The sequence below is a fragment of the Quercus robur genome, chromosome 1 (assembly GCF_932294415.1).
Source record: "Quercus robur chromosome 1, dhQueRobu3.1, whole genome shotgun sequence".
Classification (NCBI taxonomy): Eukaryota; Viridiplantae; Streptophyta; class Magnoliopsida; order Fagales; family Fagaceae; genus Quercus; species Quercus robur.
In genome coordinates, this window is record NC_065534.1 from 26,290,058 (window position 1) to 26,313,768 (window position 23,711).

The 23,711-nt window shown below is 35.3% G+C and overlaps 2 protein-coding genes and 1 pseudogene across 2 annotated transcripts; all 3 read left to right on the top strand.

The window, feature by feature from the left end:
• The first annotated feature begins 1,225 nt into the window (after positions 1-1,225).
• Positions 1,226-4,866, top strand: LOC126727488 (WRKY transcription factor WRKY24-like). The gene is made up of 5 exons (XM_050433170.1): positions 1,226-1,704; positions 2,189-2,377; positions 2,479-3,137; positions 3,433-3,594; positions 4,029-4,866. The coding sequence occupies exons 1-5, from the start codon at positions 1,369-1,371 to the stop codon at positions 4,486-4,488; spliced, it is 1,806 nt and encodes a 601-aa protein (XP_050289127.1). The 5' UTR covers positions 1,226-1,368; the 3' UTR covers positions 4,489-4,866.
• Positions 4,867-8,723: 3,857 nt separating this feature from the next.
• Positions 8,724-16,144, top strand: LOC126693313 (uncharacterized; annotated as a pseudogene).
• A 2,451-nt stretch (positions 16,145-18,595) lies between these two features.
• LOC126727498 (cation/H(+) antiporter 15-like) lies at positions 18,596-22,411 on the top strand. The gene is made up of 3 exons (XM_050433180.1): positions 18,596-19,129; positions 20,005-20,997; positions 21,131-22,411. Exons 1-3 carry the CDS (start codon positions 18,902-18,904, stop codon positions 22,286-22,288), a joined length of 2,379 nt encoding a protein of 792 aa, XP_050289137.1. The 5' UTR covers positions 18,596-18,901; the 3' UTR covers positions 22,289-22,411.
• Positions 22,412-23,711: the final 1,300 nt, after the last annotated feature.

The following is a 23,711-nucleotide window of genomic DNA, read 5'->3' on the forward strand; positions in this document are numbered from 1 at the left end:
AATAATTATTCATAAAGAATAACCATTCCCTATAATAAAAATATAACCAAACTAAATAATAGTTAAACCATATGAATAATTATTATATTACAGTACATATTACAGTTTACCAAACATGTTCTAAGTGTTACATTGAAAACTACAAGAGGGGTTCCACATTTTAGGAAAAGAAAAACCAATATAGGAACTTTGTTTTGTTTTGTTTTTTTTTTTTTTTTTTTCAATAAATTATTTGATTATAATATAATTCTTACTCTTTAGAATAGGGTTGCGGTTTTCTCAAAAAAAGAAAAGGAAAAAGGAATAGGGTTGCGGTTTTTTCTTCATTGTCAATCATGACATGATGCCTGTTCTCACTAGAAAATAGAAATGCACAAAACGTTTTTGCACGATCCACATGAAAACTTCACATGAAAAAATCTAAAAGAAACTCTACAAAACTATTCACCAATAAATAAGCAAATTAAAGCATCAATCATTCCGTATATCAAGCATCGTTCTTTCTTAATATGGTTAAAAAACTAAAAACTGAAAAAACAAATCGCTTATTATTAGTAGCTGTTAAAAGTTTACTGCTATTGCTATTGGCTTAGAAATTATTTCTAAAATTATTTTTAATGAAAAAAAAATAACTAACTTTCTTGACAGTTTTTTAATAAGTAATATTTAGGTATTTTTGAAATATAGAGAATGTTAGGATAATATTCTCTCATTTTATATTTATGGTGAGGTCTACTTAATAAAATTATAGTAGAATTTAAAATGAATATGAGAGAAGGAAATACCATTTATTCATATTCCAAAAATACTTAATAAATTTTTTATTTTTTTTATAATTTTCACAAAAATAATATTAAATTTTTCTTAAAATAATTCATATGCAAATACCAAAAACTGCGCATTATCAGATAAATAAATCCACATTTACGAGCGAAAGCAGCTGATCAAACGGAGGCAAGCATGAAACCACAGCATCCTAGCCAGCTGCCAACCATAGAAAACAACAGCTCCTACCAATTACTAGAAAGATATCTCAGTGTCAGCCGCCATCCAGTCAAACCCACGAGTTTTGACCCAAAAAAATTAAATAAAAATGATGTAATATAAACACATACAATTTTTTATTTCATTTATAAAATTTTTTTCCACGGTCAAACTTACCCTTAGTTTCCCAGAAAGATCCCAATAAAGAAAAACAAGGCATAAACTTGTACAATACGTGACCATTTTCTTCACTTCCTCTCTAATATCTATCCATCTCTGTCCCATTTGTTTTTATTTCTTAGCTTTCTTCTGTACCCTAAAGCTTTTGCTCCTCAAACACGACCAAAGAAAGACCCTCTTTCTGTTTTTGATTTTACTATTTCTATGGCTTCCTCTTCTGGGAGCTTGGATACCTCAGCTAACTCACACCCGGCTAGCTTCACTTTCTCTACTCACCCTTTCATGACAACCTCTTTCTCTGACCTCCTTGCCTCACCCAACGGTATTGATGATCATAACACCACATTAGAGAATAGAAATCGTAGCTTGTCAGATCGTATAGCTGAGAGAACTGGGTCGGGTGTGCCTAAATTCAAGTCAATCCCACCTCCTTTGCCCATTTCTCCACCTGCTGTGTCTCCAAGTTCTTACTTTGCTATCCCAGCTGGGTTGAGCCCAGCTGAGCTCTTGGACTCCCCTGTTCTTCTCAACGCTTCTAACGTAAGGTTTTTTTTTTTTTTTTGGTGTGTGTGTGTGTGTGTCAGAGTTTCTGTTTTGCTTTTTATGTAACAAATCCTTTTAGGTTGTTTGAAAAAATTGAGAGAAATGAAAGATTAAAAAAAGAAAAAAAAGAAGAGATATCTTTGAAGGCTGTTCTGTTTTAGAGGAAATGAAGGAACTTAATCTGAGTCAAGTCAAATTATTGTGCATGACTCAGTTGACTTGGAGTTTTTTTCGTTGTTTTCTTTCGGACCAAAATAAATTCATGGTTATTAACAATCAAATTAAGGAAGCATAGGCTTAAGTCAAGGTCATGTCTTTCAAAATTCTGTTTTCGGTTAGCTATTTGTGGTGCTAAATTAATTAATGGGGTTCTTTGTTCCTCTTTTGTCTTGTTGAATCTAATCTAGTTTTCCTAATTATTATCTCCTTTGCCATAATTGGTTGATGGGCTTTTGCTATTTTTCTGTTTATATGTATACAGATTCTGCCATCTCCAACAACGGGAACATTCCCTGCTCAGGCCTTCAATTGGAGGAGTAATTTTAGCAACCAGCAGCAGAATGTTAAACAAGAAAACAAAAACTACTCAGATTTCTCTTTCCAAACCCAACAAAGGCCTCCTTTATCATCAACAACAAATTATCAGCCTTCAAATACTGCGATTCAAACTGTATGTAACAAAATTTTTAATAAACATGCCAGTCCAGGTTTCTTCGTTTTTCTTCTCTTTGATTTTCATTAACAATCTTTTTATTTGTTACAAATTTTCAGGTACAGCCACAAGCCTGGAGTTTCCAAGAACCCACCAAGCAGGATGATTTTTCCACAGGAAAGAGTATGGTAAAGGCTGAATTCGGTTCAATGCAGGGCTATTCCTCTGATATCACCACCATAACAAGTAACACTCAAAGCAACAACAACAACAACAACAGCAACAACGGTGGGCTCCAATCAGAATATGGTAATTATCACCAACAGCCTCAACAGCCTCAAACACTGAGTAGGAGGTCTGATGATGGGTACAATTGGAGGAAATATGGTCAAAAACAAGTTAAAGGAAGTGAAAATCCTAGAAGTTATTACAAGTGCACATACCCCAATTGCCCAACAAAGAAGAAAGTTGAGAGGTCCTTAGATGGGCAAATTACTGAGATAGTTTACAAGGGTAGTCATAACCATCCCAAGCCTCAGTCTACTAGGAGATCATCCTCATCATCCTCAACTTCTCATGCCATTCAAGTTTCTAATTCTTCCTCCCATGAACTTCATGATCAGTCATATGCCACCCTTGGTAATGGACATATGGATTCGGTTGCAACCCCGGAAAACTCTTCCATATCGATGGGGGATGAGGATTTTGATCAGAGTTCTCAAAAGAGTAAGTCCGCAGGAGATGACTATGATGAGGATGAGCCCGATGCCAAAAGATGGTAAGTTTGATAGATTAGTTTTGGATGGAGTTTACCTCTAAACCAAAGGAAAATTCCTCTAATCCATTGCGATTCAAATGACCATCCACTTTTAGTTACATGACTTAGCTAAAGATTTATGTCATTTAATATATGTGGATGATTTTATGAATCAAATAATGGATTGGAAGAGATTTTTCCAAAATTGGTTTGAAAAAAGCACTTTGTTTAATTAGCTTGTGTAATTTTTTTCTTTTATATAGTATGGTTGGGTGGGTTTGGTCTGATAATTTTATGTTTTCCTTTAATTGTCCAGGAAAAAAGAGGGTGAAAATGAAGGTATTTCAGCAGCCGGGAGCAGAACAGTGAGGGAACCTAGAGTTGTAGTTCAGACAACTAGTGATATAGATATTTTAGATGATGGATATCGTTGGAGGAAATATGGGCAGAAAGTGGTCAAGGGCAATCCAAACCCAAGGTAGCGCTTACTTTTGATTTTACTTTTAATTTCTTTGTCAAACTTTTCAAAGTTTTATTTTACATTCAAAGTTCTAGAATCATTATTCTATAACACTTGCACTCTTGACTCTTATATTCGTACCCTATGCTCTCAATGTCTTGTTACTTGAACACCTTATTTAAAAGACTAGTCTATCTTTTTGGTCGGTTTGGGCCATTTGCATATTTCAAAAGTGATCCATTTTGGCTTAAAAGTTTCTTTGATGGTGTGCGCTTTATTCTTAGCACTCGATGGATTTATTGAATTAAAAAACCCAAAATTTTTAGGCTGAACTTTCTCACTCAAAACTTTTGAACACTCACTTTTGCTTACTGGGGTATGTTTTGCCTAGCCTGCCTTGGTCCTTAAGTTGTAATTTTCTAATCTTGAGTTTACTTGTACACAAATTGTAGGAGCTACTACAAGTGCACAAATCCAGGGTGTCCAGTGAGAAAGCATGTTGAGCGAGCATCTCATGATCTAAGGGCAGTGATCACAACCTATGAAGGGAAGCACAACCATGATGTTCCCGCAGCCCGTGGCAGTGGCAGCCATTCTGTCAATAGGCCTTTGCCAAGCAACAATAATAACAACATTAGTGCTGCCACAGCAATTAGGCCTTCAGCCATAACCCATCAAATTAACAATTCTGTGAACAACCACCATCTTCACAATCTAAGACTACCAACATCTGAAGGGCAAGCACCCTTCACCTTGGAGATGTTGCAGAGCCCCGGGAGCCTCGGCTACTCAGGTTTCGGGAATGCCATTAATTCTTACATGAACCAACAACAACAAGTCACAGACAATGTGTATTCTAGAGCCAAAGAAGAACCAAGGGATGACATGTTTTTCGAAACTTTGCTTGCATAGACTTTGAAATTGCGAGGTTCTGACTTAAAAAAGAAAAAAAATATTGGAGGGAGTAGGAACAAAAGTGCAAAACAAAATAAGAAGCGCAGGTCCATTCAATTTATTGCAAATTTGTTTGTTTTTGTTGTATATTTATACACGGATTGGTTTTTGTATATTCAAAAATGTATCCTTAGATAAGCTTCTCAACTTATTTGTTTATTGTTTTGAGGCCTCCCTACCCTACAATTGAAGGGCCTCAAATCACTTTTTTGTATCACACATGGTAGTGATTTTTTTTTTTTTTTTTGTGCCTGGTTGTAAAACCAAGAAAAGTTGGGAATTTAATCAAAAGCATGTAGTTGTTGTTTTGAGCAGTGAAAAGAAAAGTTTGATTGATTTTTTTTTTTTTTTTGGAAATCCTTTTCTCCTATCAACCAGAGTGGGGTCCATCAAACTAGTAGGACCCACTTGAATGGCAGGCCATAGTTGCTGATTAGAGAGTTTGAATTGATCATTTGCTTAAATCCTAACGGAGGGAGGGTTTGATTTGAATGAGTCAAAAATGTCAAGCTGGCCCAGCTGGGGGATTATTTTGGTGACTTGGTGCACAAGTTGGTCAAGGTCAACTTAAATAGCAACAGATGGACCTTCCAGGTTGCTCCCTTGGTGGTGGTTCATCTTAATCTTAATCTTCTAGTACAACTACTTAAAATTACTGCATAACCCATTGTCCATATTCATTGCACGCAGGGTCCTTAGACCAAGGTTTTAGGACTATTTTGGTACATTTGAACGACTTTTTTTTATATATATTTATATTTCAATAGTACTATAGCTATTATGATGATGATAAGAATGAGACAGTTACGTGTTGCGCACGGTGCATTTAAAAACAAATCTGGACTCCAATGGTCCCACACGGCTTTGCCTACCCACCGACCTGATAGCAGCTTAAACTGTTTTATGTGTCTTTTTCTTCGTCCAATAGATTTGATTTCTATATGCTTTGTTATTTATGTTTTAATGCTTGTTTTTTTTTTTTTTTTTGGTAATCTTAATGCTTGTTTTTGTTTTGTACCTTAGACTCCATTTTGCCTGTTTGTGTAAATGGTTACCTATTTTTTTGGTTATTGTGGAAGGGTTGCCAACTTGTTTTTGTTTTGTTCCTTAGTCAATTTGTCTATTGTGGAAGGGTTTTTTGCCTTTTTATTTTTTTGTGGTTATTTGCTCCCTTTTAGGGAAAGACAAATTTAGCTCAAATTTCTATCTAGATTGTCCTAGACTTTAATTAATTTGTAGAAGTTCAGCTAAACGCAAAGCTGTATTGGAGTTTTGTTTTTTATTTTATTTTTTATTTTTTTAATTTGATAAAAAAAAATTATGAAAGCTGTATTGAAGTTGGCTATAGCCTATTAACATCAAAACATTTTAAGTCAAGGTTGGCAATTCTCATGTACAATGACAGTAATCATTCACAAACTTCCAGCATGTACTGTATTTTAAGGGAAATAGATTTATTAAGATGCTAACACGTGTTATAAGTCCAGTACATAGGAATATTGAACTCAATCATTACTTTATTTTAAAATGCTAAAAAAAAAGTCGTATTTATTTTCTATTTTTGAGAAATAAATGTGTATTAATTTGATTTGTTTGTTTAAACCCACTTGATTAAGTAGGTCCAAAGAAGATTAATGCTATTATGGTTGATAGTTCGATAATTGAATAAGTAGGCCCAAATTCCAAAGAATGATGTTCTATGATAGGTATTTCGATAATTACATTAAAAAAAAAGTTAGAATAGAAGCTCCAACGCCCAAACCACAATAAAAAACCTAATGATATTTTGCATAACGACCGGTCAACCCTTCCAAATCAACCTAAGCTGGGATTATTTTTTCCTTCTCATTTATAATGCCCCTAAAAACAAAAGAAAAGTTCAACCCTGTCTTTGAATTCAAACCAGAAAAGGATTGGTCCATTATTTACTTCGCTATTTATTAGTTGTAACCTGGTAGTCCTATTAAGAATTTAAGAGAGAGAGAGAGAGAGAATGCAAATTTGGGAATTAATGGTTGGGCTAGCCTAGTCTACTTTTACACGTAGCCCATATTTCTCAAATTTGCCTTTTATTGGGCCCAAGGGCTTTGTTCTCATGGGGCAGTACTTCCAAATATGTTACTCCAATGGCTATGTGCCCGCCAAGTGCAGTTATATTGGGTGTGGCCCAATCTATGCAATTGTTAGTTTGTCGCCAAGCTTGAATAGGGGTGGGGTGGGGGAAAAAGAAGAAGTGAAATTGCAAATTGCAATACCTAAGTTTATGTGTTTTCATTTTTGTCTTTATAGTATCAATTATTTCAAAATTTATCCCAATTTTCTTTTATATCATATTGTATTATATGTGATTCTTCACAATAACTAAATTGAGTAATAAAAGTTTTTTTTGTTCATTTAAATTGTTTTTGAACATGAGTTGAGTTTGAGTTCATTACCAAATCAGATTATAAGTTTAAGCTTAGTTCATTTTCTTATTAAATAAGCTTGAGTTTGTTTATGAACTATTGGATTAACTTATTCAATAAAGCTAGGGACACGATAAAAGTTCATAACAATTTTACAACGTTTCTAAATAATCCTACCACCTCATATGGGCCGATCATAATTTTTAATTTAATTTTTTCAATGGTCCATGTGTGAGGTGATAGGTTAATTTGGGAATTTGTGAACTTGTATATTTTATGTATAAGAAATTACAAATTACAATTTGATATCTTATGAACTTATTTACAAACTTACATGATCCAAGTTCAAGTCTATAAAAGTATGTTTTGAACATTTATAAATATAAACATATAATATTATATTACATTAATTTAGCATTATACTCATCAGCTTATTTATAAGCGCATTATTATATTTAAGCTTCGCTTGTTTAATATTCAAGTCTAATCTTAGTTTTGTGTTTAGCTCATTTGTTAAATAAATAAGTATTTCTTGAGCTAAGCCTAAGCTGTTCATTAACACTTCATAGTTTGGTTCACTTGAACCTTAGTTGCTGTTAAGTCACCTAAAACAACTTAGTTTTGTATTTTATTTTTCATTTCTAAATATTAAAAAGAAATATTTTCAAATAATATCGACAAATAAGAAATTTTTATAGAAAAAAAATTTCTTTTATTATTATTATTATTATTATTTCTTAGGGCTCCCTTTCACTCTCATTCTTTATATATCAAGAATTTTGTGCATTAATTTGAGTAAGAAATTGGTACATTAGTGGTGAAGAATAATGACAGGGGTAATCAAAAAATTATTGGTTAACAAAATCTAGTGTGCTAAGTGTTTTTGGTCATTCAATTTATTATTTTTATTTTTTGGATTTGAGAAAACATAACTGTGATTTTGTTGTGTTTTGAAAAGCGATACTTGAGAGGTCTAAAATGAAAAGGCTTTTGATGTCATATTTACACAGAGTATCCACACAACACAACAAAACTTTATGATAAAGCTTTTGATCTCATGACATAGACCCACATGTAATTTAAAACAACTTATTGTAAAAGTTGGGATAGCTTGAACCATAGTCTTGATCAAATTGTCTCTGTAAGCCTGAGACAACAGCTTTTCTTTCCAACTTTGTAATTTCTTCCATACACTCTCCTGATGTAATAAAAACTAACCTTTTTCTTTTTACCCACCAGTGAAGGCAAATCCAAATACCTCTCATTTTTTCTGATTTCAGTAACACCCAGAGCTTCTTTTATTGATTGTTTTTTTTTTCTTTAAAAGTAGGCTTTCTAAAGAAAGTAGTTGTCATGGGTTTATTGATCTATAAGCTAAAGCAATTTTCATAAGTTTCCAGGATCTCCAAGACTTTTTGACATTCACCTAGGGATGATCTACAAATAAGAAGATTATTGTATGCAAAAAGAAAATGGAGTTAATCTTGGGCCATATTTGCACAAAGTGCCTATTTGGCTAGAGCTTGCAAGCTCAGCTTTTAGTTTTTTAGCTTTTATATATAGTTTTTTAAAATTTCACTTTTTCTTATTTTTTCAAAGTACTAGTATCCTGCAACAGCAAAATATTTCCAACAAAAAGTTAAATAAGCTGTTCCCAGACAGGCACAAAGAGTCTCCAAACGACCCTTATATCTAATCACATCGGGAATTTTGACGTTGATGAAACTTGAAAGTAGATAGAAGGATCATATTGAATTAGGAAACAAAATTAAAATTATGAAGTTGAAAATGAAAACATTGAAAAATAACCAAGTTTATGGGGGTGAAATTTGTAATTAGGATTAAAAAAAAAAAAAAGGTAATTCATGCTCCACCAGGGCTCCCACTTGAAAGGAAAATCTCCATAAATGGTAATCCTCTCCATGGTGGTTAACCACTTTCCAACTCTTGATTTCCCAAATCCAGCATAAACCAGGTAATCGTATTTTGGACCCCACCATATCTTTCCTTCCTAGACCATTAAAATAAATTCCAATTCCCTAATTTGCCCTCAAAACTCCCATTTATTAACAAATCCTACCCTCCTCCCCTACCTTCACTCTCTTCGAGACTTAATACTTGGTGCCAAATTCAGTGAACGATTCATGGACCCACCAAGATTGAGGCCCAGTTCATAGAACGTTTACGTCTGAATCTTCTCCTTGGGAGTTCTGATCCCAGCCGTCCAATTCACTTACGTCGTCACGGTCCAAGGCAGATCCTGCAACACTGGTAGCTTTTGCTTCTTCCCAAAATCCTTAAGACTCAATGCCCGTGTCCCTGTGTCCATATAGGACCTTGGTCCACCAAGAATTTGTGCAAATCCGTTGACTTTTACTCTTCCGTCTTCAAAGATTTTGTCTCCAAAGCCTTCTCTCTCCCAATTCCAAGGCTCTTTGCCTCGAAACCCTAGTCGGCGAGGAAGTACTTGCGTTGAGAGAGATTGGCGTAATTGACTCCTTCAGAATCTCCAAGAGACCATCTCCGCCGATGATCATCTCTGGCAAGGCACACCGCCAACTGTTCGATGATAACGTCTTCGATTTCAAGTTCTCTGGTATCGGCGGCTTGGACCGCTCGAACTAGTCGGTCAGTTTTGCTACGGAGATCACCCGGACTCTTAGACCGGGAGGCTTCCTCTTCGTCCTCACCAATGCCAAAGACTCGTACAACTTATACTCTTTCCTCGAATTGTTCAATTCCTCTTTTAGATTGATTAGTTCTTGTGAAATTGATAGCATAGATTCTTCGAAGATTCGCTAGATTGTGATGTAGAAAGAAATCGAAAATATTTTCCACAACGAGAGGAATTCGAATTCCAGTGATAAATTCTTGGTTCCTGTAAAGAAAATAGAGATCTAGTTTTCTGCAAATTGAGAGAGAGAAAAGAAGAACCTTCTGGAAGAAGTTTCATTCACTAAAAAATTATATGTCAAACTGAAACATACAATAAGGTTCACTATTTATATTACACGATGAATCAAAAAATCACTAGCCTAAACATGCTGAAAACTAACTACACTAACAAAAATGCAGTTATAGTAATTACAAGAAACTTGTGCATCAAATAACTTCAAGCCACGTGTCCCACTTACTAACTAATTCAACCCTTTAAATTAAACAACCTTGTTTCATTCTTCATTTCATTTAAGCTTTCTTCAAATGATGTCCTTTTCTTTCTTTGCCTCAATCTTGACACTCCCCCTCAAGTCCGGAACTGCTGATTGTTCAATGACTTGAACTTATGAATGAGGTTTGATGGATTAGGAACAAATATGTCTATAAGACTAAGTCTACTTGCCAGCCTAGTAAAAGCTGATATTCCCAAGGCTTTGGTTAATATGTCAGCAACCTATGAGTTGCTAGCAACATGAAAAGTTTTGATCTTGTAGCAATGTGACAATTGACTTCAATATGCTTTGTTCTCTTGTGGAACACAAGGTTAGTAGCAATGTGTAATGCAGCCTAATTATCATAGAATACCATTGCTAGTCTTGAATGATGAACTCTCAAATCCTTAAGCAATTGCAGAATCCAAGTTATTTCACAAGCTATTGTTGCCATAGCTCTGTACTCAACCTCAGTTGATGATCTAGAGACTACACCTTGTTTTTTTGACCTCCATGAAATTAAAGAATTACTAAGGAACACACTGTAACTTGTCAAGGATCTTCTAGTGTCAAGGCCGCTAGCCTAGTCAGTATCACAATAGGATTTTATCTGCAAATTTGAAGTGCTAGAGAAGAATAATCCTTTGCTAGGTGAAGCTTTGATGTATTGAAGCACCTTGTTCACTGCCAACATGTGAAGTTCCCTAGGTTCAGTAAGAAATTGGCTCAACCTGTGCACTGCATAGGTGATGTCGGGTCTATTTAGTGTTAGGTATAACAACCTTCCTATGAGCCTCCTATACTGACCTGGGTCTGCTAAAGGTACACCCTCATACTTAGACAACCTTAAATTCTGCTCCATAGGTAATTTGCTAGGTTCGCAGCCCAAATAACCTGAATCTTTGAGTATCTCAAGTGCATATTTCCTCTAATTTAGGCTAATCCCTTTATTAGTTCTAGCCATTTCAAGACCAAGGAAATATCTCAATGATCCAAGGTCCTTAATACCAAGCTTTCTGTCAAGTACCTGTTTCAGTTGCTTAAACAATTTAGATTATTTCCTGTCAGCAAAATATCATCACATACACTAACAAGATAGTAAAAGAAGAACCTTGTGAATGTATAAAAAGGGAATAATTAGCCTTTGAATGCACAAAACCCATGCCCAAAATGGTTGTGGAAGGCTTCTCAAACCACTGTCTGGAAACTTACTTCAAACTATACAAACTTTTGTTTAATTTACACACCAAATTCTCCCTCTTGTTGTGAAAGCTAGGTGGCAAAGACATGTAGACTTCCTCAATCAAGTCTCCATGTAAAAAGGCTTTGTTTACATCCATTTGAAGTAAAAACCACCCTTTCACAGTAGCCAAGGCCAAAACCATTCGAATCGAAACAAATTTGGCCATAGGGAAGAACGTTTCAGAGTAATCGAGTCCCTCCTTTTGTGTACCCCTTTGCAACGAGTCTTGCTTTGTACCTCTCAATTGTGCCATCATGGTTATACTTGATTTTGTATATCCATTTACATCTAATTGGAATTTTCCCAAAAGGTAATTGAGTGAGTGTCCATGTATTGTTCTTTTCTAGAGCAACAATCTCTTTGTCCATTGCTGCTCTCCCCACTCTCCAGATTTCACTGCTTGATGAAAATAAGCAGGCTTTGCAGCAATCTCTTTGTCCATTGCTGCTCTCCACTTTGCAAATTTCACTGCTTGATGAAATCTCTTTGTCCATTTCTGCTCTCCCCTTTGCAGATTTCATTGCTTGATGAAAATAAGCAAGCTCTGCAGGTGTAGTAGTAATAGACATGATAAAAGAGTGAAAAGAGCTACCAAGTTTCTCATAGCTGAGATAGTCTTAAAAGTCATAAGGTGATCCTGGACAAGGTTTAGAAACCATTGCCTTACAAGAATAATTTGTGAGATATGTAGGTGCATTGTGAGGTCTAGTTGATCTCCTAGGAACAATAGGAGTTGATGTAGTGGAAGTAGGAACAATTTAAGGGGAAATAGGAACGATGTCAGTGGAAAAAGGAGGTAAAGATGGATCAATGGAACAATGAGAATCAGAAATAGGAGAAACAACATCAGATGAAGTGGGAATAGAATGATCTAAAATAGGAACAGAATCTGATGGAATGATGTTTGCCGTGAAATTAAGGGGTTTATAAGCAGATGGAGATGAATGGAAAGACTCACTCACAGAACCAGTATAAGGAAAATCAAAATTGTCAAGGTTAGAAGACAGTGAGGAATCTGTTTGAGCAAAAGGATATACATTTTCATAGAAAACTATATCCTTGGAAATGTGTATAGAATTAGAATCTAGGTCCAAAACCTTGTAACCTTTGATGCCATGGGAATAGCCTAAGAAAACACTCCTTCTAGCTCTAGATGCAAATTTGTGTTTGTTATGGGGCAAAGTGGAAATGAAACATAGACAACCAAAACATCTCAAGTGAGTAAAGGAAGGTGGTTTATTAAAAAGCATTTCATAAGGAGTCTTATTACGCAGAAGTTTGGAAGGGGTCCTATTAATCAAGTACACTGCTGTCAAAATACAATCTCCCTAACAGGATAAAGGAATCTAAGATTGAAGTTTTAAAGCTCTAGCAACATTAAGAATATGTTGATGTTTTCTCTCAACAATGACATTTTGCTGTGGTGTATCAACACATGATAATTGGTGCAAAATGCCTTTGCTTTTAAAGAAACCTTTTAAGTAAAACTTAGTTCCATTATCACTCCTTATGCACTTAATTTTCTTTTCAAATTGTGTTTCAATCATAGTAGCAAATTGAGGAATCAAGAATTCAGTTTCAGATTTTTTTTAAAGAAAATATACCTAAGTACATCTAGAAAAATCATCCACAATAGTCAAGAAATATTTGTAACCTTCATTTGTTGCAGTAAAGAAAGGTCCCCACAAGTCACAATGTACAAGTTCAAAAGGTGAAGCAAAAATATGCTCACTTACATGAAATGAAAGACTCTTTTACTTAGCAAAGTGACAAATGTCACAACACTGTGATTTATTTTCAGAAGTACAAGGTACAAATTTATTCAACAATAACATCTTTGAAAAAGAAGGATGACCTAAACGAGTATGCCACAACTTTGAAAAAATGGAAGGTAAATGTTAAGCAGCAAATGCTGAAAAGGATGTAGGTTATGTGGCATTTTGTAGCAAGTATAGGCCTTTGCTTTCTCTACCCAGACCAATCATGCTTCAATGAGCTAGGTCATTTGCCAAGAAAAATCAAGTAATAGAAATATGTTTTTGTAAGTTGGCTAATAGAATTCAAATTAAATCTGAAAGATGACACACAAAGCACATCAGTGAGTGTTAATGTGGATGAAATTCTAAATATCCCTATATGTGTAACCATGGCTTGCTCCCCATTAGGCAAAGTAACATAAGTTTGAACAATTGAAGTTATTGTGGTTAAGTGAGTCATTGAATGAACCATATGGTCAGTGGCTCTTGTGTTTGATCCAATCTGTAGATTTGTAGGCTTTTCTATCTACTAAATGACTAGAGAAAACAGAATGAGACATATTAGGAGGAATCCAAAATGGACTTGAGAAATTGTTGACAAAGGTATTGGATGAAGGATCTTCAGCAGTTGCTGTCATCATAGTTGCTACTTGATGGGCAGGTGATAGTCCAAAAGTTGAACAAGCATTATCCTTACAGACAGATATGATAACAATTGTTCATACTGAGATTGTGAAATAGGACATTGAGGTTGTGATGAAGATGCTTGAAATTGTAGAGTGAAATTCTGAAAAACCATTTCATTAGATTGCACACCAGAATTATTAACACCAAATTGTGAAACACCATAGCCATTGCCTCCATTGTTGAAGAAATTTTGACCTTGACCAATTGAACCGTTTGAGTTTCCTGGTTGGAAAATACCTGACACTTGATTTGCCATGGACCATTCCCTTTTGGTTTATAGCTTGGTGGATATCCATGAAGCTTATAGCATTTATTTGCTGTATGACCAGTCAAGCCACAGTAAGTACAAACTGGCATTTCTTTCTTATAGTTCCCCTTTTTTCCTCCATGGACCTCTTGACCTTGATTAGGCCTAAAATTGGGATTAAAACTAGGATTACCACCATTAGTAGCATATAAAGCAGTAGGTTCAACCATCATATTTACTCCATGGCCTATGTTTCTCCGTTTTTCTTCTTGCAAAATCAGAGACAAACTTTGTTGATTGAAGGAAGAGGCTTAGCAATCAAGATTTGACCAATAATATGATCATAGCTATCATTTAACCCCATAAGAAAATGAAAAACATGCTCTTTATGTTGAATTTCAACTTGTGTCTTATCAAAACCAAAGGTGCAAACACAAGTGCAAGGCGCATAAGATTGATAATTCGCATATTAATCCCAAAGAGTTTTGAACTCAGTGAAGTAGGAACTCACTGATAACTGACCCTGAGTGAGATGAGAAATCACCTTCTGCAACTCATAAAGCCTCAGTGAACTTCCTTGAGAAAAGCGATCTTGTAGATCGATCCACAATTCTTGAGCAGTATTGATATACCTCACACTTGCTTGAATATCCTAGATAAGTGAATTCACCAACCACGAAAGAACCATGGTGTTGCATCTACACCAAGAATTATACAAAGGTGAAGTAACCTCTGGTTTGGAAATTGCTCCATTGACAAACACAAATTTGTTCCTCGCACTCAAGGCTAAGAACACAGATTTGGTCCAAGCAGTATAATTCTCTGGACCTATCAAAGGTTGTGAAGAGAGAATAATCCCTGGATTTTCAGCAATAGAGAAAAAGTATGGATTGTTGGCTGATTCATCTACCATCGATGAATTCAAATCATTTTGTGAGGATGAACCTACTTGTGGAAGAGTAATAGTGTTGAGATCAGAAGCCTTGAATGGAGCTTCAAGCTTTGATACCATGTAAAGAAAACAAAGATCTAGTTTTCTGCAAATTGAGAGAGAGAGAGAAAAGAACCTTCTGGAAGAAGTTTTATTCACTAAAAAATGATATGTGAAACTGAAACATACAATAGGGTTCACTATTTATATTACACAATAAATCAAAAAATCACTAGCCTAAACATGCTGAAAACTAACTACACTAACAAAAATGCAGCTATAATAATTACAAGAAGCTCGTGCTTCAAATAACTTCAAACCACGTGTCCCACTTACCAACTAGTTCAACCCTTTAAATTAAATGACCTCGTTTCATTCTTCTAAGCTTTCTTCAAACGATGCTGTTTTCCTTCTGCCTTGGTACTCCTGCTCTGCCTCTCTGCCTCAATCTTGACAGTTCCAGGATTCAAACGTGAAATAATCCGCAATGCCGAGCCGTTGATTCAAGAAGAGCCATTGAAACCTTGGTTAACATTGAAGAGAAACACAAACAACATAAAATTCCAAACTTCTTCGGTAGAAATTAGCTTTAAGAATAGGTATGTTTACGTTGATGTTGGAGCTTGGAGTTACGGCTCCAGTATAGTTAGTTGGTCTAAGAAAAAGTATCCCAAACAGAACAAGGCTTTTGAGATTTACGCGATTGAGGCCGATAAGGCGTTTCACGAAGAGTATAGATCGAAGAAACGGGTCAATTTATTGCCTTAGGCGGCGTGGGTGAGGAACAAGACATTGTTCTTTGAGATCACTAGGGATCCAAGTAAGAAAACTGTGGAGAAAGGTAAGGGAATGGGGAGGATTCGACCAGTGCAGACCTCTATGAGTTGTATGGGTGATGTGGATAAGATTCTGGCGTTTGATTTTGCTAGCTGGTTGAAGAGGACGGTTTCGGAGAAAGATTTTGTAGTGATGAAGATGGATGTGGAAGGGACTGAGTTTCATTTGATTTCGAGGTTGATTGAGACCAAGGCGATTTGTTTGATTGATGAGATGTTTATTAAGTGTCATTACAATGGATGGCAGAGGTGTTGTCTTGGTGTGAGGAGTGCTAAGTATCAGAAGACTTATGCTCAATGCTTGGATCTTTTTACTTCACTTAGAGATAGTGGGGGTTCTTGTTCATCAATGGTGGTGACTGGTAACAAATTGACATGATTTTCCTTTTGAATTTTTGTTTTAGATAGATTCTTGCTTATTCTTAACGGGGAAGAAAGCTGTATTCTTTGATTTGTTAGTTGTTACACCCTGCAAAAGAATAATTCAATGGAAATATTTCATTAATTCTTTTTTCATTAATTTTGTGTCCTCTAGATTGCCTTTCAGTTTTATACATAGTTTCTTGGTTCTATATAATTTTGGCTCATTTTTGAGAAGCAAAAGGCGGATATTGGCTTGATGGGTGGTTTTGGGGTGCTAACATGATAAATGCTAGAAGTATATCAAGCTCTGTTATTGTTTGGTTAGTTGATTCGCTTGAACTTGAGGTGGTTAGAGATGTTGTTCAATCTGTCAATCAAATTCTTTTGCTGCTATGCAGGACTTAATTGCATTTAGTTGGGTATGAAAAATCATATTATAAGCACATCTACAACACAACTATGTTCAGATAATTTGAGTTTTGGCTGCTGATTAAAATGAAATCTATTCATGCCTTGTTTGGCTCGAAGAATTTGAGTTTGGTATCTACATTATACTTTTTGAAAACTGGGATGGGTTTTCCTTGATAATGAGAAAGCAAGTTGGGGATCCATCTACACTAAGGGTTAAGTTTGGGATTAGTTCATGAGACTGACAGATATTGATAATTTGGGATTTGAATATTCATTTTGCACCACAAAGCTAAAGGCTAATCATCAGTCATCACAGGAAGGAAAGATGCTTTAACAGATATAATAGGAATGGACTTTTTGCAAATGGAGAATTGTAGTTGCATATAGAGAAATATGGTGGATCAAATTAAGAGGTGCAGTCTGTGATTTAAACTTTGGAGAAAATTAGCTACTTCTTGACCACACACTCCCCATGTATAGACAATTTGGATGCAGCATTTGATAAATTGATGGGGTGGATAATAATTTCTACTTAATGAAGCATGAATTTTATGAGATTAATATGGTAGATGACAGTATCCACTATCCACATACTATGAAACTTAGGAAAGTAGGGTCAGAACGATGGAAGCTGTAGAAGCAGCTGACACATAAAAGGGGGTTGCTTTAAGTGGGGACTATGGGAAAAGAAGGCAAGAAGGTGATCGTACTTGCAGCAAGTGAGGTAGATAGGATTTGAATTAACGAGTAGTTGGGTTTGGCTTCCATTTCTTTCCTTGTTTTATCTTCTCATGAATTTTTGCGTTTCGATGAGTACTGCATTTACAGTATACAAATTACAGCATAATCTTATTGGATATACAGGGTAGATTAGACATGCAACTCTCATCAACATCATTGTATTTTCCAGACACTTAAAACATTTCCTAGAAAACCTCGCAGCCTTTCCAACAGTCTCTCTTCTTTGAACAGCTGCAAATTAATTGATGAATGTGCAGCTATTTTGCCAATTACATGTTTACAATTCCATTCTCAAAGCTATTATTTGGTTTGAACTTTGAAGCTTTTCATTTATTTGTGTGTGAATTTGACAAAAAGCCTCCAGGCACCAACCAATGATGCAACAAATTTAATTTCTGGCATGTTGCCTAGTTTTGTGCTGAAACTGAAGCCTTCCTGAGTATTTTGACTCTGACACCTTGAATTGGGCTTTGTTTTAGAGCAGAAATGAACCATGCTTTCTTTGATGAAATTTTAGAAAAGCAGAAATATATCTTGAGAAAACATCATTTCAAATGAGAAATGTTATGTCTACAATATTTTCACAAAATTTTTACAACAAATTTCAAGTGACATGTTGTTATAGATGAACAACAGATGAACAAAAAAGTAATTAAAGTTGTGAATTCAAATTAAAACGAATAACAACTTACCACCTATAATTTGTTGTAAAAATATTGTGAAAGTAGCACTTCTCAAAAAGGAAATAACTTTTGTTTTTTTTGTTTTGGTTGAGAGTCAATACTGAGTATTATTATTAAGTTGTTGGAAAATCAGAAATAACAACATGACCGATGTTTGTTGGAACAAGCTCCATCCAAACTAGTAAAGGAAAGAAAACAATTGCTCTCTTGGCTATATATACTAACCTTGACATTAAAAAAAAAAAAAACTAACCTTATGAAAATTGTAAAAATACCTACTAGATGTCAGAACTATCTTGTTATTGGTGTGATATTAATCGTGTTAATTGATACAATAGTTTATAGACCTTTTATGATAAAATTTGGACTTGCAAATTGACACACCTTAATATTTCTAATGAAGATGTTTAGGTTTAATTCTATATTTCTCCAATGTTTTAACCATGTAATTATATAAAAAAAAAATTGGACTTATAATAATTAATGTTGCACAATCAAGACCATCCAGTCTTCTTTATATATATATATAATAATAATTTTTTGTTTTTGTCAGTCCTCTTATATCTTATTCTTATGTAGACACCGCATGCATGAAGCCTTGGAGCGTGGAGAGATGAATCATGAATGTCCCTTAACCTTTGGTCAAAGGTCTGAACGAACAAAGAGGAACCATAGACACTTTTCCCCATTTGCTATTGTTAATTTGTTATTGTTGACATTGTTGTTGCTGTTCTCCCCCTCTCTCTCTCTGTCCCGTCCATCCATCTCTAAACTCTCTTCCCACATGGATTTCCCTCCTATTCATTTGTGTTCCTCTTTGTTTCTCTCTTTCCCCACCCCTAACCTAAAGCCTCTCTCAACAAAAAAATAAAAATTCTATCATCTCTCTTACCCTCATGCAGCTTCAGTCACATAAAAATGAGCACAGACAATAAGCTGACTCAAGAATTAATGAAAGTTGGCTCCTCAACATGCAGCATTTTTGGTCGCAGCTTAAACTCAAGGGGTATATGGTTTGGAGATGACCCTCTCGACTTCTCTCTCCCTCTCTTGCTGTTGCAGCTCTCCCTCATTTGCATCTTCTCTCGTTCCCTTCACGCCCTTTTCAAGAATATTGACCAACCCTCCATTGTTTCTCAGATTGTTGTAAGCCTTCTCTCCCTCTTCTTGCTAAGATCAATATATGAATTATTGCATTTATTATTTATTGTGTTGATATACCAAATTTATGTATTATATATAAGCGGAAATTTAGATACAGTTAGTTAGATGTTATATATTAGGTTGAATTGTGGTGATAGGGACTAATAAATCACATGATTGAATTTAATTATTCTTGAAAAAGATAATATTGTTTTTGGTATATTGGTTAAGAAGTTACACTTTACTGGCATGGGGTTACATCTTTTAATATTTTTTTAGCTTCAAATTGTTAAAATTCACATTTTTAAATCAGGTGAATTGAAAAGAAAGTTTAGAAAACATAATAACAAGCTCATTATAATTTTAATACATAAATCTTATGAATAAAAAGTAAATACAATTAAATCTCTTAAAGGTAAAATGTAACTTTTTAAATAACAGGTTGACAATTTAAACTTGACAAGTTCTATAAGTGAAATTTTAAATTCCCCCAAAGAAAAAAAAATGGGCGTAAGGAAAAAAAAGATGAATTTTCAACAACAAGCGCAAAAAGAATTACATGTAATGAAATTTAATTTCCTTTTAATCAGGTAAAGAATTTTTCAGAAAAATATTATTCTTTGTTGAGAGGAATGAACCAACCTAAAGGAGTCGCTCCTGATAATATATACAAATGGTTCAATAAAAAATTATGCAGTACTCCCTTAAGTTCCTTTTTGACCTTCATCATGTACTCCAAGTTGCTTAAGCATTCCACTAATTTGTTGTCAAATCCAGTAGCTGGGAATCCATGACTATGAAGTTATTAATTGGTTGCATGTATGTGACTTTATATGATTTTACTTGCATATACTGATCCCATCTTTGATGTTCACTAGGCTGGTGTAATTTTAGGTCCCTCAGTTCTTGGGCGCAGTGCAGCTTATGCAGTCAAAGTTTTCCCACCTAAAGGGAAAATTTTAGTGGACACCTTGGCAGTTTTTGGTCTCATGCTATTTGTGTTCCTACATGGGGTGAAGACAGACCCAACTATCTTTCTTAAATCAGGCAAGAGGCCATTGGCTATAGGAATTTTAGGCTTCTTTGTTCCTTATGCACTGGCTGGACTAGTAGCCTTAGTCCTCAATCATTTTCTGTCATTGGATCATGATATTTCCAATGTGCTTCACCTTGTGGCAGTATTACAGTCTCTGACTTCCTTCCCAGTTATTGCTTGCTTTCTGGCTGAACTCAAGCTCCTCAATTCAGAGCTTGGACGGCTGGCGTCATGTTCTTCAATTGTGTCTGATATGTGCCACTGGTTTATTGTGGCAGTGAGGATTGCTACAAGACTAACTATTGCAAGGTCATTGAGATTCTCTCTCTCAACTATCCTTCTTGTTATATTCTTTGTGGTTGGAATCCGTCCAGCAGCTCTATGGGCAATTCGACATACCCCTGAAGGGAAACCTGTAAAAGAGATCTATATTTCTGTAGTCCTTATAGCACTATTGTTTTGTGGATTTATGGGTGAAGTTATTGGCATAAACGCTTTTATCAGTTCTTTCGTATTGGGCTTGTTCATACCAGATGGCCCTCCTTTAGGTGCTGCACTAGTAGAGAGGTTTGATTGCTTTGTTTCAGTATTGCTGATGCCTATATTTTTCACCTCATGTGGATTAAAGGTGGATATTTTTGCCATAAAAAATTTTAAGAATGTGGGAATGATTCAGTTGGTTGTTGTTGCTGCATTATTTGGGAAGATGATAGGGACAATGTTGCCTCCTATCTTGTGTAGGATGCGACTCCGAGATGCCCTCTCTCTTGGTATTATTATGAACTCCAAAGGCATTGCTGAACTTGCTATATTGATTCGCTGGAAGGAACACAATGTAAGCCATCAATTTTCCTACCTCTTGATGGATCTCAGATGTATTGATGACAAAGAATCTATAGTAGTACATTAACCTTGAAGACTATTTCTTTGATGTGCTTAACAAGTAAAGTAATTACAATAATGTGCAGGTCATAAATGAAGAATGCTTCACCATTTTGATAATCTCTTTGCTGATTGTAACTGGAGCTATCACTCCCCTCACCAATGCCCTATATGATCCTTCAAAGAGGTTCCTTGCCTACAAAAGGAGGACTATTTTACACCACAGGAGCAATGAAGAGCTGCGCATACTTGCTTGCATCCATACAACCGATAATGTCCAAGCAGTTTTGAACCTTCTTTCTGCTTCCAACCCCAGCAAAGAGAGCCCCATCAATTTAGCTGTTCTGCACCTAATCAAGCTTGTTGGCCGTGCATCCCCCCTACTCATTGCTTGTGTGTCAAGGGAAAATAAATCTCAATATTCAACTCAATCAGAACAAATTTTCAATGCATTCAGAAAATTTGAACAACATTACTCTGGCCATGTTATAGTGCATTGTTATAAAGGCATTTCCCCTTATGCTACAATGCACAATGATGTATGCTCCCTAGCTCTTGAAAAGAGAACAACCTTCATAGTCATCCCTTTCCACAAGCAGTGGGTTATTGGGGGAAGAGTAGAATCCTCTAATACTCTTAGGCACCTCAACAATAATGTGCTTGATAAGGCTCCCTGCTCTGTTGGAGTCCTCATTGACCGTGGGAATCAGAGGAAACCTCGGTCCATTCTTGGACAACCCTCAATGTATCGGGTGGCTGTGCTCTTCTTTGGGGGTGCAGATGACCGAGAAGTACTAGCATATGCTGGACGCATGTATGATGATCATAATGTTCTAATTACACTTCTACGTTTCTATTCTTCAACTGAGATTGTTGGAGGTACAGCTAGGAGCAAGATACTTGATACCGAAATCTTGAGTCAATTTAGGCTCAATGCCTTTCGTAATCAGCGAGTTTCTTACCAAGAGGAGATGGTGATGGATGGAAATGGTGTACTTGCTGTACTCAGGTCAATGGAGAATGCTTATGACCTTGTTATGGTTGGGAGACGTCATCAGGATTCGCAATTGATGTCAGACCTTGGGAAATGGAGTGAGCATGGTGAGTTGGGTGCAATAGGAGATATACTCGCTGCCAAAGATTTTAGGGGTGCAGCTTCAGTTTTGGTTGTGCAGCAACAGACCAAATTGTGGGGGTTGAATGACCCAGAGGATTCCACGCAATTGAGAAGAGCAAATATATAAGAGTTTTTAGGATTTTGAACATGTTCAGTTATAGATATAATCATATAGACCTAGTGCAGGATCTAATTCACAGCCTCCATCATTCCAAGTTGTGTATCCAATTATCTTCTTGATCTTTTTCTCTCTTCCATTTCCTTGTGGGTAAGAGATAAATGTGTATTTATAATGAGAAGTTGATTTCAGATAGCCTTCTAGTATTACTACTGCTACTAAAACACTCAAATCAGCTGGCTCCTTTAATAATGATGCTGCACCTGATTCAAAGCCTACCCTCTCCTTTCTTGGTAAAACGCTTTATACTGTCTAATTGCCTATCTGTATCTAGAGTCGTAGAATCTCTCTCTATAAATGTATGATTCTAGCTATTATGCTATTAACTATTAGAAGTATGTGGTTAAATAATTAAATTTATCATATTTCAATAGGTTAAACTTTTAGGACAATTGGTAATTTAACATGGTATTAGAGTAGGAGGTTCTGAGTTTAATCCTTGTCTCTTTCATTCTACCTCCTATTAAAATTTTCATGTGTTGGGTTCCACCTATTAAAAAGTAGTTTCGGCCTATATGTAAGGGGGAGTATTAGAAGCATATGGTTAAATGATTAAATTTACAATATCTTTAGAAGTATGTAGTTTAATGATTAAATTTATCATATCCCAATAACTTAAACTTTTGGGACAATCGGTAATTTAATATTAACCTTAATTAAGTACGTGGTGTTATAAGGTATACCTCTATATGATTAACGTATGACAGCTAATTTGTTTTTTTTTTTAATTTTTTTCTTATTGTTCTAATATAATTAATAGCATATAAATATCAAAACACTTTTTGGTACATTCACTCCAATTTGGTATCTAAGCGATTAATTGACTACCATCTTCCCTATTGGCACTGTACTACAAGATGGAAATTTTTACATGTTGTTGAAGTCCAAGAAGCATATAGTGCAGCATACGTTTCTCTAAACTTTTACACGCTAGGCTGAAATCCTCCATACCCTTAACTTAAGTACTGAAATAAAAATGATATCTGAATGTAAGCGGCTCCTGCCATTTGCTAACAACGGGGCAATGCGGAGGAAGGGGGGGTTGGGGAATTCCCCATGGGTGTGCCCAAGAAAACTCGAGCAGGCCCTTGTGGATGTCTGACTTGAAAAGTATGATGGATTGAAGTGCAACATATCATAGCCAAATTGAACTCAGAATAAGATATAAGATATAAATTTAAGTTTTTTTTTTTCCTCTTGAGAATTAGATAAGCTTAATTAAGCTAATTACTAAGGTAATATGATTTAATTCGTGTTGGACTATACAAAATCATTCTATTTGTTATATATATATATAATATCTATTGGTTAGCATGATTTGAATTAAGTTGTAGGATTTCCTAAGAATGAGATCACGTTGAGATATATGCTT